The following is a 14051-nucleotide window of genomic DNA, read 5'->3' as shown; positions in this document are numbered from 1 at the left end:
AGAAATTGTAGCTAAAAGATGTTAGCATAGGGATTGTCCTTCTGCATGCATCCCTGTCAGCATACGTGCTGTTATACAGTCATAATTACATGGTTGTTTCTCCTTTTTCTGCAGATTGGTTTCTATTTTTGACTCAAAACACAACTGTGCAATGTACACCCTGTAGACTGTGTGCTTTTAGCTTATTTGTTGTGGAAGTTGAAAGCGAAATGAGCTGTAACAGCAAAAGGAGAGAGCAGACTGGGTTTTTCTGCTCTTTGAAGAGCAGGAGTAATAAAAGTCAAATTGCTTAAACCAAACTTTCATAGAAACTGGCAAATATATTCTCTGTTTTCTGTGTGCTTGGCAGGAGGAGCTCAGAAGTGATGGTAGCCGTGCTGAGCAGATGCAGCTGCCATTTAGGCAACTGATAGCTGTTCTTTGCCTATACTATGTTCTGTGTAATGTTAATGTGTTGAAATCATACCACACATCTGGAGTGGAGTACCCAAAATTAGCAGACATTTTCTCTCTGGCTCAGTTAGTTGTCTGTAAAATAATCTCTTCTCTCCTTACAGGACTGCTGTGAAAATGACTTATTAATGTATGTCAATTAGATGCTCTAGCAGCAAAGAGCCACAAAAACTGAGGAAATTAATAGCTCTGTCTTTGTTATGGATCCTCATTAGCATATAACAAATGAGCCATGGGATCAGGCAGTTCTGTTTTAAAGTAGTGTGTAGAGAGCTGTACTCCATTTTGCTAGGCAATAGCCACAAAAAATTGTTCGGGAAGATCTTACTGTCAGTTCAAGAGATGCTGCTTCTTTGTGCTGTACGCCTCTGCTAGGGACTTTGGTCATGGGAGGGAGAGTAGAAGCAAAATCAGGCTGGTCCCTTCGCTGCTGCAGTGAATGGTATGGCATCTTAATTTATACTGATCTTAATTTCATTTTTAACATTATTATTTGTGAAATGCAGTTGCTGAGAGACTACCAGGAACTTAATCCTTTGCCTTCCGTTGTGTATCAAATAAAGCTCTTGAAGGGCCAGGATAGGGTATGCTACCCCTGAATTGCCTCAGCGGAACCCGGTTGACTTCATCAGCCAGAGCCTGTAGATACAGCTACCTCCCCATCAGATTCTGTTGATTCTGTGTCTCAGAGCTTCTGAATAGTGGCAGATGTGAATTTATGTATCCATGCATGCTCCCTCTAGAAAGCTGCAAAGCATTATTAAACTGTTGAGGGAAATTCTATTTTCCAGGCATTTACTTTACACAGCAGTTTTTTATCTCAAAGGAATTATGTTTATTCTAAGCTTGAGCAGCTCCTGAAATCAAAAACAGAACAAAATTGTTGGCAAATTGCTAATGGGCGATATGGAGATTGTTATGCCTTTTTTCTCTTCTTAATTGGAATCTGATAGCCACCTGTTTGAAATGGTCTCTCTGGAAAAAAATGCTAATAATGTCAGTTTAAGCCTGGTAGAGCCAATTTCAGCAACCCAACCTCTCACTGAACTAAACTTGATTGTAGTTTAAAAGAAAAGAAAGCTAGCTTGTAAGAATTAGAAAATAATGATGATAGCATTTATTTTCTAGAATTTACTTGAAAACATTTATTGTCAGATTTTAGTTAAAATGAAAAGAATTATTTATTATTAATTCTGTGAAGAGCATAAACTTAGTGGTATCAAATACTGAATGACGAAGACTGGCAGAATGAGGATTTGCTTTAGTGTTGTGCCTTCTTCATTATATCAAACATCAGGAAATATTCCTATTGGTAAAATAATAGTTCAGTGTTGTCAGGAATGGAAAAGAGCCTCTCGCAGGAGGGTAGAACAGGTTCTGGCCAGTGTCTCTTGTCCCCTGCTATTGCATGTAACAGGCTCATATAGATCCTGCATTTTTTCAGTTAACTCGATTTTTTTCTGCAATACCTCACTGCTTTGCCTATTAAAAGAACCACAAACAGTGGTATTTGACTCTTGCAAAATTTGGATGCCAGCCCAAATACCTTTCTGTTAAGAAGATTTAAGAAGGAAAATACGTAGTAAGTGAAATCCACATGGTTAATGCATGCCTGTTTGAACAGCAGCATTTGCAGAAAAGTTGTTGAGTGTGCCATCAGGCTGGAAAAGCATTTCAAACGAAGACCCACAAAAATCTCATCTAGGCCTAGTTCTGCTCAGTATTTTCATTCTTGGCTTGGATGATGAAGCAGAAGGTGAACTGCTGAAATGGTTAGATGACCCCATTAGGAGAGCTTGCAAGATTATTTTTTGGAGTAGAGAGACATTTAGTGATCTTGATTAGCTGCTACAAAAAGCTCCAGATCAACAGGGTGAAATTCAGTGAAAACAAATGTAATGTGCCACATATAAAAAGCATGACCAAATTATAAATACAGAAGGGAAAGCAACTGGCAAAACTGCTGGGATTTTTTAGAGGATCATAGTATGGACTTGACAGTGGGTAAAAAAAAAAAAACCCAACTCAATGCTATTCTGGTATATAATATGTAATGTCCCTGATTACAGTGGCAGTTATTTCAGTGGCTGAGACCAAGCCTAAGGGACAAATAATTGACTGAGTGTTCACTCTTGATGTGGGACTGGGAAGCTTACTTCATAATGAACTGTATGAAAAAAAGAATAAGAAAGAAAACATAAATGTCCCCTGGGCTAGCTGCTAATGGGAGATTTCAGAGGAGGATGAGTCCTGTGCATGCAGGCATAGAGTTAAAAAAGCAACACTGTTGGCAGAGGAGAGATTCCTTGAGAGTATTAATCGAAAGCACATTTCTATATGAAGAATGTAGCCATGTACATCTAAATTCTTGTCAAAGAAGGGTAAAGCTGAGAGTGTCATCAGCCTGTATGTACTCTGCTTTCTGAAATTAGTGTCTGTAAATGTTTTCTCTTAAGTATATAACTGGAAAGAATCTTAGGCATTCAGAGAGGAGGAGCTTTAAATTAATGCAGGTACATTCCATTGCTGTTGAAGATGCTGCTGTCTTGGATGAACTCTAGAAACTGGAGTTTGTAGAGTTCCATGTCAGGAGAAGTACTTAAGCAAATATGATGTTTATGATGTTTTATGATTAATTGGATGTTTAAACAAGAAATAAAAAGCTAGTACTGTATGAGGATATGCTTTATAAAGAGAGTCTTTTTAGAAAGGAACCTTTGTTAACATTGACTGGTTGTGCCTTGAGCCCATCCTGGACATGATTCTTTTCTATTCTCTGCCAATTGTTTGGGCAGGGAGGAATGTCAGTAACTTCAAAATTACTCGACAGATCTGGATGAATACATATAAATTCATCTGTCGAGAATGTATGCAATTGCAAGCAGAAATAAATCAGGCTGAGGGTTTTGTTTGTTGGTTTTGTTTGGTTTTGTTTTGGGGGTTTCTTGAGTGTAACACAGATATCCTTCATACAGATTATCCTTTGGAATTTTGGGAAGTACATCCTTGGAGAACAAATGTATGCCAGTGATTTTGTGCAGGGTTTAAGATGATATTTTCCATTGTGTTTTTAAGCCCATCACTTATTAACTGTAACTTGGTTTTGCTGATGGAAAATGTAACAAAAAAACATGATGGTGATAATAATTTCCTGTTAAAAATTTTGTTTCTCTCCTCTTGTGGCAGGCACTATGATGGTAGAACTCCAGGAGAGGGTAACTGAACTGGAAAACTGGAAGGATGGCAAAGGTCTTATAATCCATGGTGCAGGAAACACTTTTTGCTCAGGATCTGATTTGAATGTTGTCAAAGAAATATCCAATTCCCAGGCAAGTATTAATACACATTAAGGTTTTGGAGAAAAATTAATTTTTTGAGATTCTTTTTAGACAGAAGTGTTGCACTACGCTTCTGCAATTTTACATACAGGTCACAGAATGGAGCTTTAATGGTCAAAAAAATGCTGTTAGCCCCTTCAGGCTGTGATTTAAGTGTTATTGTAAGTGATTCATAACTCTAAATTCATACACTATATGTTCTTTTTAGCCTTTTCTTTTAAAAGTGTAATTCCAGTTTCTCACAGCAGTATATGGTGAATTTGCACTTCAGATAAAATGTGCTTCTGTAGTTTGACGTTTAGAAACAGATAAAAGTAATAATTTCTCATATGCTAAACTAAAAAAAGACATTTAAGTAGAATGGCTGCTATTACAGAAAGGTTTGTATTTTATCAAAACTGTGCTTGGACCTGCATGAAATGGAAGAACAGATGCAATTCTTGTGCTGTACTTGAGTCATGTGAGTCTTGTATGTATCTGTGAAGTTGGAGAGCTTGGAGTTTGATGGCAGTTTTTTGCTCATGCCACCCATTGGACAACTTTCACAAGTGCTACAGTTCTCTCTGTGGATTAATATGTGGACTTGGCAGTGTGTCAAAGAGGGCTTTGCCAGCTGCCAGGGAAGAGGGTTTTCCTGAGCTGCTCTTAGACCTGGTTTGCACTTGTGGTAAGTGCCAATCCTCGTGCCCTTTTTTGGCCACTGCAAGTTTCAGGATTTACCCATGTAAATGAAACATTTAGTTGGCCCTTCCAGTATGAATATCTACACAAAAACTGGTTGATCTGATATTTGTCTTTAGTGGTGATTTTTTTTTTTTTTTGATAAAACTAATTGTCATAAACCCCACAATGTCTTAGATTTTATTTCTGGCCTCGTAAAATAAAAGGACAGTCCACTTTTTAAAGGGTATAGGACACTTTGTTTCCTTTTGGGAACACCACAAGAGAGACGCTTTTCTTAATACAGAGATGTCGTGCTTTATAGTATATATGGATTTGGGAGACGTTTTCATCTGGATATTTTATAAGAACTGGTAATTTAAAAGATAGAGATATAGATGTGATTTTTTTCTAAATTGATTTTTTTAATACTTTGATCTGCAATTCTTAACTTCTTTGAGCATTATACCAACAGAAAAGGAGCTGAAGCCAAGCAAGGTCAGTTCTTTTCTGATTTGCAGTCTAGGCTTTCCTTCAGAGTTCTGCATTCAGTAAATCTCAGTGATTCTGCTTCCATACATTTCATATTCTCTCTGTATGCTTATACAATTTACTTGCAGGCAGTGCAGTGGCAGAGAGGGCTCTTGCAAGGACTAGGTTCGATAGCAGATATACTGGACAGAATGAAATGTATACGTGTTATAACTTTGTTGAGAATTCTCTATACATAATCTAGATCTCATGCTAGTATTGAAATTAAAGCCTAAGAGTCATCAGGAATGCTCCAAGAATAGTTAAACATAGTTGCTTTTCTATTTCCTTTGGAGAGTTCAAGCTATTTATCTGTTACTGAGAGTTTCTTTATAATAGCTCCTAAAGCATCTCTTTGGTGGGATTTAATATTCTTTATTAAATAAAGCTTTACTAGAATATGGAATAGCATTTGCTGTTCTTCAATCTTAACAGAACTCTTCTTTCTAACTTGATGCAGATGAGAGTGTTTCGTCGGTTTCAGGTTAAGTTTTCTGTCCATAGGCATCTTCAAGGCAAAAAAAAAAGGTGAATAGTTTCATGTACCATTCACAGTATCAGAGAATATTCTTAGTTGGAAGGGACCCACAGAGATGATCGAGTCCAACTTCTAAGTGAATGGATTGAACCCACAACCTGTCGTTATTAGTACCATGCTCAAACAACTGAGCTGTCCTTGATAATTTTTTTTCAAGGCTGCTTTAGCCTATAGCTTTTCGTAATTGCAGAAAACACTTTAATTTTATCCAACTGGTTGGTTGAGGGAGGACTGTATTTTTCATAATTTTCGGTACAGTTTGCTTTTCCCTGTGGTGCAGAATCGGCAGAATAAGGGCCAAGAATGCGGAAGGATTTTCATGCCCCCTAGTGGCTCTTTGTCCTTCTCTTCCATTTCATTGTTTTCCTCTGTTTTCCTCTTTGTCCACCTTCTCCGATGTTCCTAACTCTGAAGCAAACCTATGTCTCCTGCCTGTTTTTCTTTTCTGAGTGCTAACATTACATAACCAAATCACAGAAGGTAAACTAATAGTGGAATTTAAATAAAAAATATTTTTCCTCTGTCTTTATAAGGCTTTGTAAGCTGTTCCCAGAGCAAGAACCTCTTCTGGAGTTAGACTTGAAAAGTCTCCTAGGTGAAAAGCAATAATAGCTCTTAAAGCAACAGTTCAGAGGAAGAAACTTAAAGGATAATTTTGCTTTCCTTGGTCCCCGTCTAGAAGCCCAAGGACAGAAGTTCGCAAACATAAGCTGTGGAAGGAGCACTTTAGAGCACTTGGAGATAATATGTAAATTATGTTCTATCTATAGTGCAAATGGATTCAAAGCTCTTGCAGCAATAAGAGGCAGCATTACAGTTTTCTACTTTATGAAGGTGACTTTCTTCTTCCCTGCCTCTTCTAGGCCCATACCAAGCCATTAATCCTTTTCTTCCATATGTAGTGCATTTTACTGCATTTTACCTCCCTTTCTGCTAGTTAGATATCTTCTTATTTCAAGGACAGTATTAGAGCTGCAAATATAATTATTCTATTAGACTGCAGCGAACACCTCTTAGTCAGAGAACTTTATCTGAATAGTAGCCTTATTTTTCTTGTCAGGAAAGTTTGAAGGGTTTATTTGCCAGGACTCGAGCAATTGCTTTTTTTTTTTCCTTGTGGTTTTTTTTTTTTTTTTTTTTTTTTTTTTTAAGGAGCGTTTTCTGTGCAACCATTTTTTCTGTAGGATACAAAGTAATCTCTCTACCACCTGAGAGAATGAAGACTTTATTTTTGTCTGCTCAGACATAAATGCATTTTTCAAGTTTGTCTGTTCTGGAATTAATCTTTAATTACCATTTTGGATTTTGTCATGAGTTGAGAAGGCCAGTTTGAATGCAAGAATTCTGCTGTGATGAAGTGAAAAATTGTGTTCTCTGAAGAGCTTTTGTGCAGCTTCATCCTGACAGTTGTAATATGGGAATTGTGCAAATCTGTGTCTGAGAACTGGTACCTTTTATGTTTGTGTGGGCTTTGAACTTAGCTACTAAGGCAGCTATCACAACAGGGCTGAATGTTCTTTAATTTGGAATGGAAATATTGCTACTGTTCTTAGGGGGTGTAGGAGATGGCTGCAGTGATAATTAAGAGCCTTTTTATAAATCAACAGGTGCTAAAATTTTCAAGGAGCCCTTTAGTGTAGTAAAACTAAATACACTGGTTCTTGTGTAACGATTGTCATGGCACTCACATCTGCCAAAGATCTGCACCTAAACATCAAAATGCTGGTTGGCTTTGGGCAGAGCAGCTCTTGGGACTACACGACTAAATGGACAATAAATCACCTGAAATTGGCCTACTGTTATTTCAAGGTTCTATTCCAAAGATGTACTGAAGACTTACTGCGTATATTTTCTTTCCCTGAGATATGAGTCAGAGGCTTTTAATTCGGGCAGATTCTCTAAATTGCCAGCTTCTGTAAAACTGTGTTGTAGAAATTAGTAAATTCTGGTAAAGAGATTGGTCTGGTTTGGTTTGTTTGGATTTTTTTCTTTATTATTTGAAAGGTATGCTGAAATTGTTACCTACTGTTTTTTTTTTTATTTCTGTGGTGTCCAAACATATTTTTTTTTTCTTTTATCTGGGATAAATAATACGTGTTGTTCAATTCAGGATGTATATGAACATGGTGGTTCTAGATCATTTAGCCCAGTTATTTGTCAAGTTCCTGATTAATTCTAGATGTCTGAGAAAGAGTATACCAACAGGGAAGACAGATAGATAATGATTTTATCTGAAAATCTTTTCTTAGCTCCCAGCAACTTGTGACTAAGACTTCTAGAGCTAGAGGTGTTGCCTTCTATGTAATAACCTTTTGTTGCTGTTCCTGTTGTGAGTTTATGTAGTTGTTCTTGAAATCATGTAGAGGGCGTAATGCCCTGCTGCCAAGTGTTCCCCATTTTAACTATGTGTTGTTGGAAGAAATATTTGTTTTGAACATATTTTATTTGGAGCCCTTTAGTTCTTGTACTGGATTAGAAGTTAATGATTGTGTCTTTTCCAGTGTTGATTGCAAGGAGGTGTGAAACACAAGGGATGTGAGACATAAGAAGAATCTTCTTTCTGGTTTAGTTTTTAATTTGTTTCAGTGTTTTGTGGTTTGGTGTTTTTAGTTTTCTTTTTTTAGCTGAAATGCTTTTGGCCCAAACATTAAAAGATTAAATTGGTAAATTGTGTCTTGTCTAAAACTTGATGGATTTGGGACAGTAAAAAGTATGTAGCACACTGTGGCTTTGTACAGAATTTAAAAATTCAGATTTATGTGTGTTCAACTTGAAGTGAGCAGAGGAAATTAAGAGGAAACACTAAAATTTCACGGCATAGAAAGTTAGTATTGCAATTACTTTAACAGTGGCTTAATTTTAAGTGAAATTTATGTAAGTCAGTTGAGTTCTGATTTTTTTTAACCTGATTTATACTAGGTTTTCTATTTGTGCATAGTGGGGTTGGGCTAGAATTTGGGGAACATGAACCAGAGACAAAACCAGCTGAAGTAAATATAAAGAATACTTACTCTTGTTTACTTCATCTATGTGTTTAGTTGCTTCACATTAAGATCACATAACATTTTTTAATTTCCTGTTCATTGTAGGATGGGATGAATATGTGCATGTTTATGCAAAACACCTTAACCAGACTTATGAGGTAATATATTTTATTTACTCATTTATGAAGTAATTATAACTATCAGAATGTATTTTGGCTAACTATTTTGGCTAACTTTTTAATGAGATGTTTAAAATAAATATGTAGTTTTATGTATGTAATTTTGAATCCCAGACTTTGTATTCACACATTTTAATCAGGTAGGTATTTATGGATTTAAATTAGACCTTAACATTTTGCAACTATTACACTTTCCAGAGATTGGAACAGGAAAAAAAACCCCTAGGCTTATATGTGTAGAGCTAGAAGATACCCAGAATTAAGGAAATCTAGGCCTTCAGATTTTCTGAAACTCAACCTCTCTAACTCATTGGAAATTGGTAGCTCTTAAATAACAAGCAGCAACAGGTTATGCAGCCTACATAGGTAACATTTATTTGATATAGTCATTTAATCTTCCCACTTCACAAGAGGAGTGTTGTCAGTTCTACCATCTGGTAATTCTGAAAAAAAAAAAAACCTCTTCCCTTTAGACTTAGCTTCCCTTAAGAAGTCACGTTTCTATTAAATCCATTCCATTTGTGGCAGAGTCTATGTTTTTCTGCTTAGAGTTCTTTGAAGATGAATATTCTTTGTTTTCAAATATTCTTTCAGTCCAAGTAGAGATGTGTCTGTATCCCTGCCATGTCAATCAAATTTAAAAGTTGGTGTCTTGAGGCAGAGGACGAGAGTGCAGAGATGGAAAACTGCCCAATTCTCTTTTCAAATAATCTGTATGAGAAAATTTTATGAATTAACATTTTTTCTGTAAAATTACCCAGGAGATTGGAAACTTACATTAGTAGTACTGTAAGGAATCCTCAGGATTGGAAGCCATTTGCATAAGCTTGTCTCCATATAATCGAAATTGATGGGGCAAAGCTAAGAGGAGGAAGATGTGTGAAGATTAAGTCCCCACCTCAGGTGTGTAGACTTAGTGTATCTTTAAGCCATGGTTCAGGGGGAGCACTGATCTGCTGTCTGGGGACATCTGTTGTAGATGGGATTAGTCTCCCTCAGAGCTGAGGCTGACTGTGATCCTGAGAGAGGTGCCTCAAATGGATTAGAGTCTGGATGTAGCCATCTTGGACCCACATCTTCTGCTTTCTCATAAAGCACAGGAAAAATGAGATTTTCCTCTTCCTGTGGGTCTCTTGTGCCATGTATTGTATGAACTGTGCTGCACCTTGGGCTGTAAGTGCACTTGGGCTGTAAGAAAGTGTTGGTGCTTCTGTTAAAGGAGAACTAAAACCAGACATGTGGTTATGATTAGGATGCTGACTTCTGAATGTGGTTTGTAAACTGCTCAAAAAGCTAAATGTCTTCATAGTAAAAGATGAAACAGCTGAATTAGTGTGCAAATTCTGTGACTAACCAGCTGCCTTCATTTCTTAAGGAACTTGCCTTATCCTAAGTCACTGTTCATTGGTATTCATTTCACATCAGCAGTGGGAAAACACACTTTTCCTTCCCTCTGTCCTTTGAGTTACCTTGAACATGATTAAATACCTTGAACATGATTAAATACAACACCAACAAAGGTAACAGATTGCTGCTTTCCTCAAAAGGTTTTGTCTGCAAAAAAAGTTTTGTTGATGACTGAGATAGTAGCACTCTGTTTGAAGAAGCTGCTGAAGCTGTCATGGTAAATCTCATTAATTTTAGATAACCCAGCCCTTCAGTTCTTTATGTCTCTTTCTGCTGCTTTCTGTGGTGCAGTGGCTTAGAGTAGAATCTTGTGTTGCTATCCTGTCACTCCTCGCAGGTAGTCTTTTTAGATATATTCTGTAGCAGGTATTTTTCATGACATGTGTTTTTCAGTGCATGATCTTAATTTTGGTTCAATTTCACATATCTGTGTTGCTGTTTCATTCTGGGATTCTGTATCAATTATGAAATAGTAATTTTTGAGATAAGTGGAATTGGTGTTGTGCCGATTGCCCACAAAGATGTAGTGATATGATTAAATTGGAACGGTATGTTTTTCTCAACTTTTATTGTAGAAATGGTTTGGTTGATTTTTTTTTTAATTTCTGAAAGGCTAAAAGCATTAATTTTGCTTACTAAAGTCTCTTGTGCAGGTTGCCTTTGATCAGTGTTGCACTAGTTCAAGGAAAAGCTTTTGGAGGAGGAGCAGAACTTACCACAGCATGTGATTTCAGGTAAGGCTAACAAGTGTGTAGCTGTTATGTTGGGTCAGTGATTTAATGACTGTACAATGAGGTAGCACTTCTACCAGGAGTAACTTTCCTGGGTTCCAAGGCATTTGAAACGAGATTTTGTCATCAGACTTCACAGGAAAAGTTGTGGTTTCTGCCAGGTTATGTGGTTTGAGTCACTGTGTAAAACAAGACAGTAAGGAACTTTAGCAACTGACTGTTTTACACACCAAGTGGGTCCAACTCACCCCTGAGCGAGAGGTAGGAGGCTTGCAAAATTGTGTACATCCCTGTGTCTCTTTTCGTGAATGTCATAAGTAACAATAAATAAATAAATCTTTTCATTACTCTTGGATTTCTTGTTCTGTGTTTATTATTTGTAACATAATTTTGTGCTGCACAGCTGTTGAAACAAGAATTTGAGGTGCAGAGGAAAACAAATGAGGTTTCATCCCTGTTTTTTTTTACATGCGGGTGCAGGGATTTGCTAGCACGAAACAACTGGCAAAAAAAGAGGGCTTTAATTAAACAGGCAGAACAGGAATGGGAAGACACTGAAGTAATACAATGTCACTTCATATAAACCAGTGCTAATGTGTAAATAGCCTACAGATGTAGCAGATAAGCACAGTGGGCAGCCTCTCTGAAAATGAGGAGCTTTTAGTGAGGTTTTTCATCTAAGAAAAGGAAATGTGCTCTTGAAGAGGGCCTTAGCGCCTGAAGTGGGAAAGGAGTTGCCCTGAACAAGCTGAAAGAAGGTACACTCAAAAGTAAAGTAAACTAGAATATAACAGTGCTATTCTAGGTATCAGGACCAGGCTTTGGATAGAGGAGATGGTATCTGCGTTGTCTGAGCCACTTGGAAGCAGTCTTCCTTTGCTTTGAAAGTAGATGTGGCTGGATCTTTCTTCTTATCTGCTCAGCACACAGTGAGCTGAAGCCCCAGCTGTGATGTGAGTCCAGGCAGTGTCACAAATAGCAGAGGGGCTCTGTGTTTGACAGCTGCAGTGCTGGCAGGAGAATGCACCTGGGAGACTCAGCAGACCTTTCTATATCTGTGAGCCTGTCGACAGAAAGTGTTTCTTGTTATCTCTAAATAGGCGTTTAGGGAATGGGAATATAATGAAATGGAAATCTTTTGGCTTTCTAAAATACGTAGTCTCTACTTACACTCCAGCTATGCTGTTTTGACATGCTGTGTAATTATAGGCATTATCAAGTAGCTCTTATTTGCATGAATTGAGCAGCTGCAATTCCTCTCATGCAGTGCCATAATTTTCATAATAACTACAGCTGTTGATCCATCTTCCATTACTTTCTACACACCCATCCAGTGCAACTAAATAACAGCCATTCAGGAACAGCAAATGGGACTTAATTAATAACAGCAACAAGACAGAGAAACATACTCTGTGCTGTTATTGCTCTTGAATTTGAGAATTTTGATACTGGTGGACAAAATTCCAGGGTTTTTTTCAGGACTGTAAGTAGATATTAGTGGAAGAGGTATTCTGTCCTCAGTCACTAGATGACAAAAGATGAACATGAGACAGAAATCAGATTTGTTTTCTTCTTTGAATAATCTGTTTGAATATTTTATTTTTTAAAAACAAAATTAGTTTGTTGTGGTTGCTTTTAATTCTAGATTTTCAAATACAGTTCTGTTTTTCACAATCTCTGTTTAAAGTACCAAACTGCTTGGTTTTGGCCTGAAATATTTTCTTATTTTTATCTCTGCCACTTTGTACTACATTAACTATACTGATACAGTTTGAGCAACTCACTCGAACCAAAATGACCTAGGTACCTCCTCTGAAATGGGGTCTGGCAGCATGATGCACATCTCTACTAAAGTAGAGGTGTCAACAGATCCAATTTTAAAATAGCTGGGGTGGTTTAAGACATTACTGATACATTCTTCCTGTAGCAGTTCTTGTGGCTAATTGTCTCACTCTATTTTAAGCTGGCTCATTTTAAATTGGACTGGGGGGCTTGTATGAACTTCGGCATTCATTGCTGAAATAAGGACAACGATAAAAAGTGAAAGCATCTTAGGTTAGTCCACATTTAATCTGGAGGAAGAGGTCTTCTCAAAACATCTTCAGTCTTAGCTGTTTTATGTGTTGTTGCACTATGGCTCTCCAGAAAAGCAGTATCCTTATAAAGATCATAAATGTGTTACTGGGGGGAGAAAAAAAATCAGACCAGTCCAGACAAGGGCAAGGTAATTAATTTCCTTTCAGACTTTTTCTGATATGGAAATTTGAAAGATAAAGCTTCTGACACTAGAGTTATTTATCTGAATTATTACTGCAAAACTGGGTAATGTAGAAAGGTGCAAGTATGAAACTTGCTCAGACACCTGAGCATTTTAGTAATATTTTCAAGAAACACTGACTTTTTCTAATGTGCCACAGTTGAACACATGAAGGTGGCTCATGTTTTCTGCTGCCAAATGCTAATGTATTTTACAGCTCTGCATGACACTGCAGCCATTTCAGTGAGGTGCAGAAGTGAATGTGATGTTGGATTCAGTGATGGAATTTTACAAATAATTGACGTGCTTGCTTTGGGTTCCTTTATGGAGAAACTTGTGTGTCTTATGCTTACACAATGTGTGAAGGCAATGAGAGCAGATTTGGCAGGATTGGTTGAGGACTTTGGACAGGAAAACAGGATTGGTCGTGGATTGTTGGGCAATAAGCTGACAGATACGGGGAAGAGACAGTTGGTAATGAATCCTTTTGTGCAATTAGCAGATCACAATAATCTCTGAGTGTGGTTGCTGCAATGTGCTACCAGATAATAGCCAGAATAACTTTGAATTCTAAGCTGTCTTGTCTTCTATTTCATATTGGAGCCTTTGAGAAATCTCGCAGGGGCAATGTCTGTGTAGGTCTTTTATACGCATCTATGACTTCAAAAATTTGGTCCTACATTGCCTGGCAAATGGACTTCCATTGTGTCTGAGTGCTTGTGAGACACAGAGTCTCTTTCCCCTACCTCCTTTTTCCTCTCTAATGCTGCTGCAGTCCAAGTAGAGATGTGTCTGTATCCCTGCCATGTCAATCAAATTTAAAAGTTGGTGTCTTGAGGCAGAGGACGAGAGTGCAGAGATGGAAAACTGCCCAATTCTCATACCATTGATCTCAGAATGGGCTTGTAGGTAGAGACAGCAGTGATTTCCTTTTCTTCTTTAGAAAATAAATTTATGAACTATAATTTCTTCA

The 14051-nt window shown here is 37.4% G+C and overlaps 1 protein-coding gene across 7 annotated transcripts in view; it reads left to right on the top strand.

The window, feature by feature from the left end:
* ECHDC1 (ethylmalonyl-CoA decarboxylase 1) overlaps positions 1-14051 on the top strand; it is a 42121-nt gene that overhangs the window by 9723 nt on the left and 18347 nt on the right. For all 7 annotated transcript variants that reach the window (XM_038131880.1, XM_038131878.1, XM_038131876.1 and 4 more), the window contains 3 exons: positions 3640-3782; positions 8610-8662; positions 10744-10824. In XM_038131880.1, coding sequence (XP_037987808.1) covers positions 3640-3782; positions 8610-8662; positions 10744-10824 — 277 coding nt within the window. The remainder of the gene's footprint in view (positions 1-3639; positions 3783-8609; positions 8663-10743; positions 10825-14051) is intronic.

This window comes from Motacilla alba, chromosome 3, assembly GCF_015832195.1.
Source record: "Motacilla alba alba isolate MOTALB_02 chromosome 3, Motacilla_alba_V1.0_pri, whole genome shotgun sequence".
Classification (NCBI taxonomy): Eukaryota; Metazoa; Chordata; class Aves; order Passeriformes; family Motacillidae; genus Motacilla; species Motacilla alba.
Note: the sequence above shows the minus strand (reverse complement) of the source record. Positions and strands in the feature narration are given on the sequence as shown.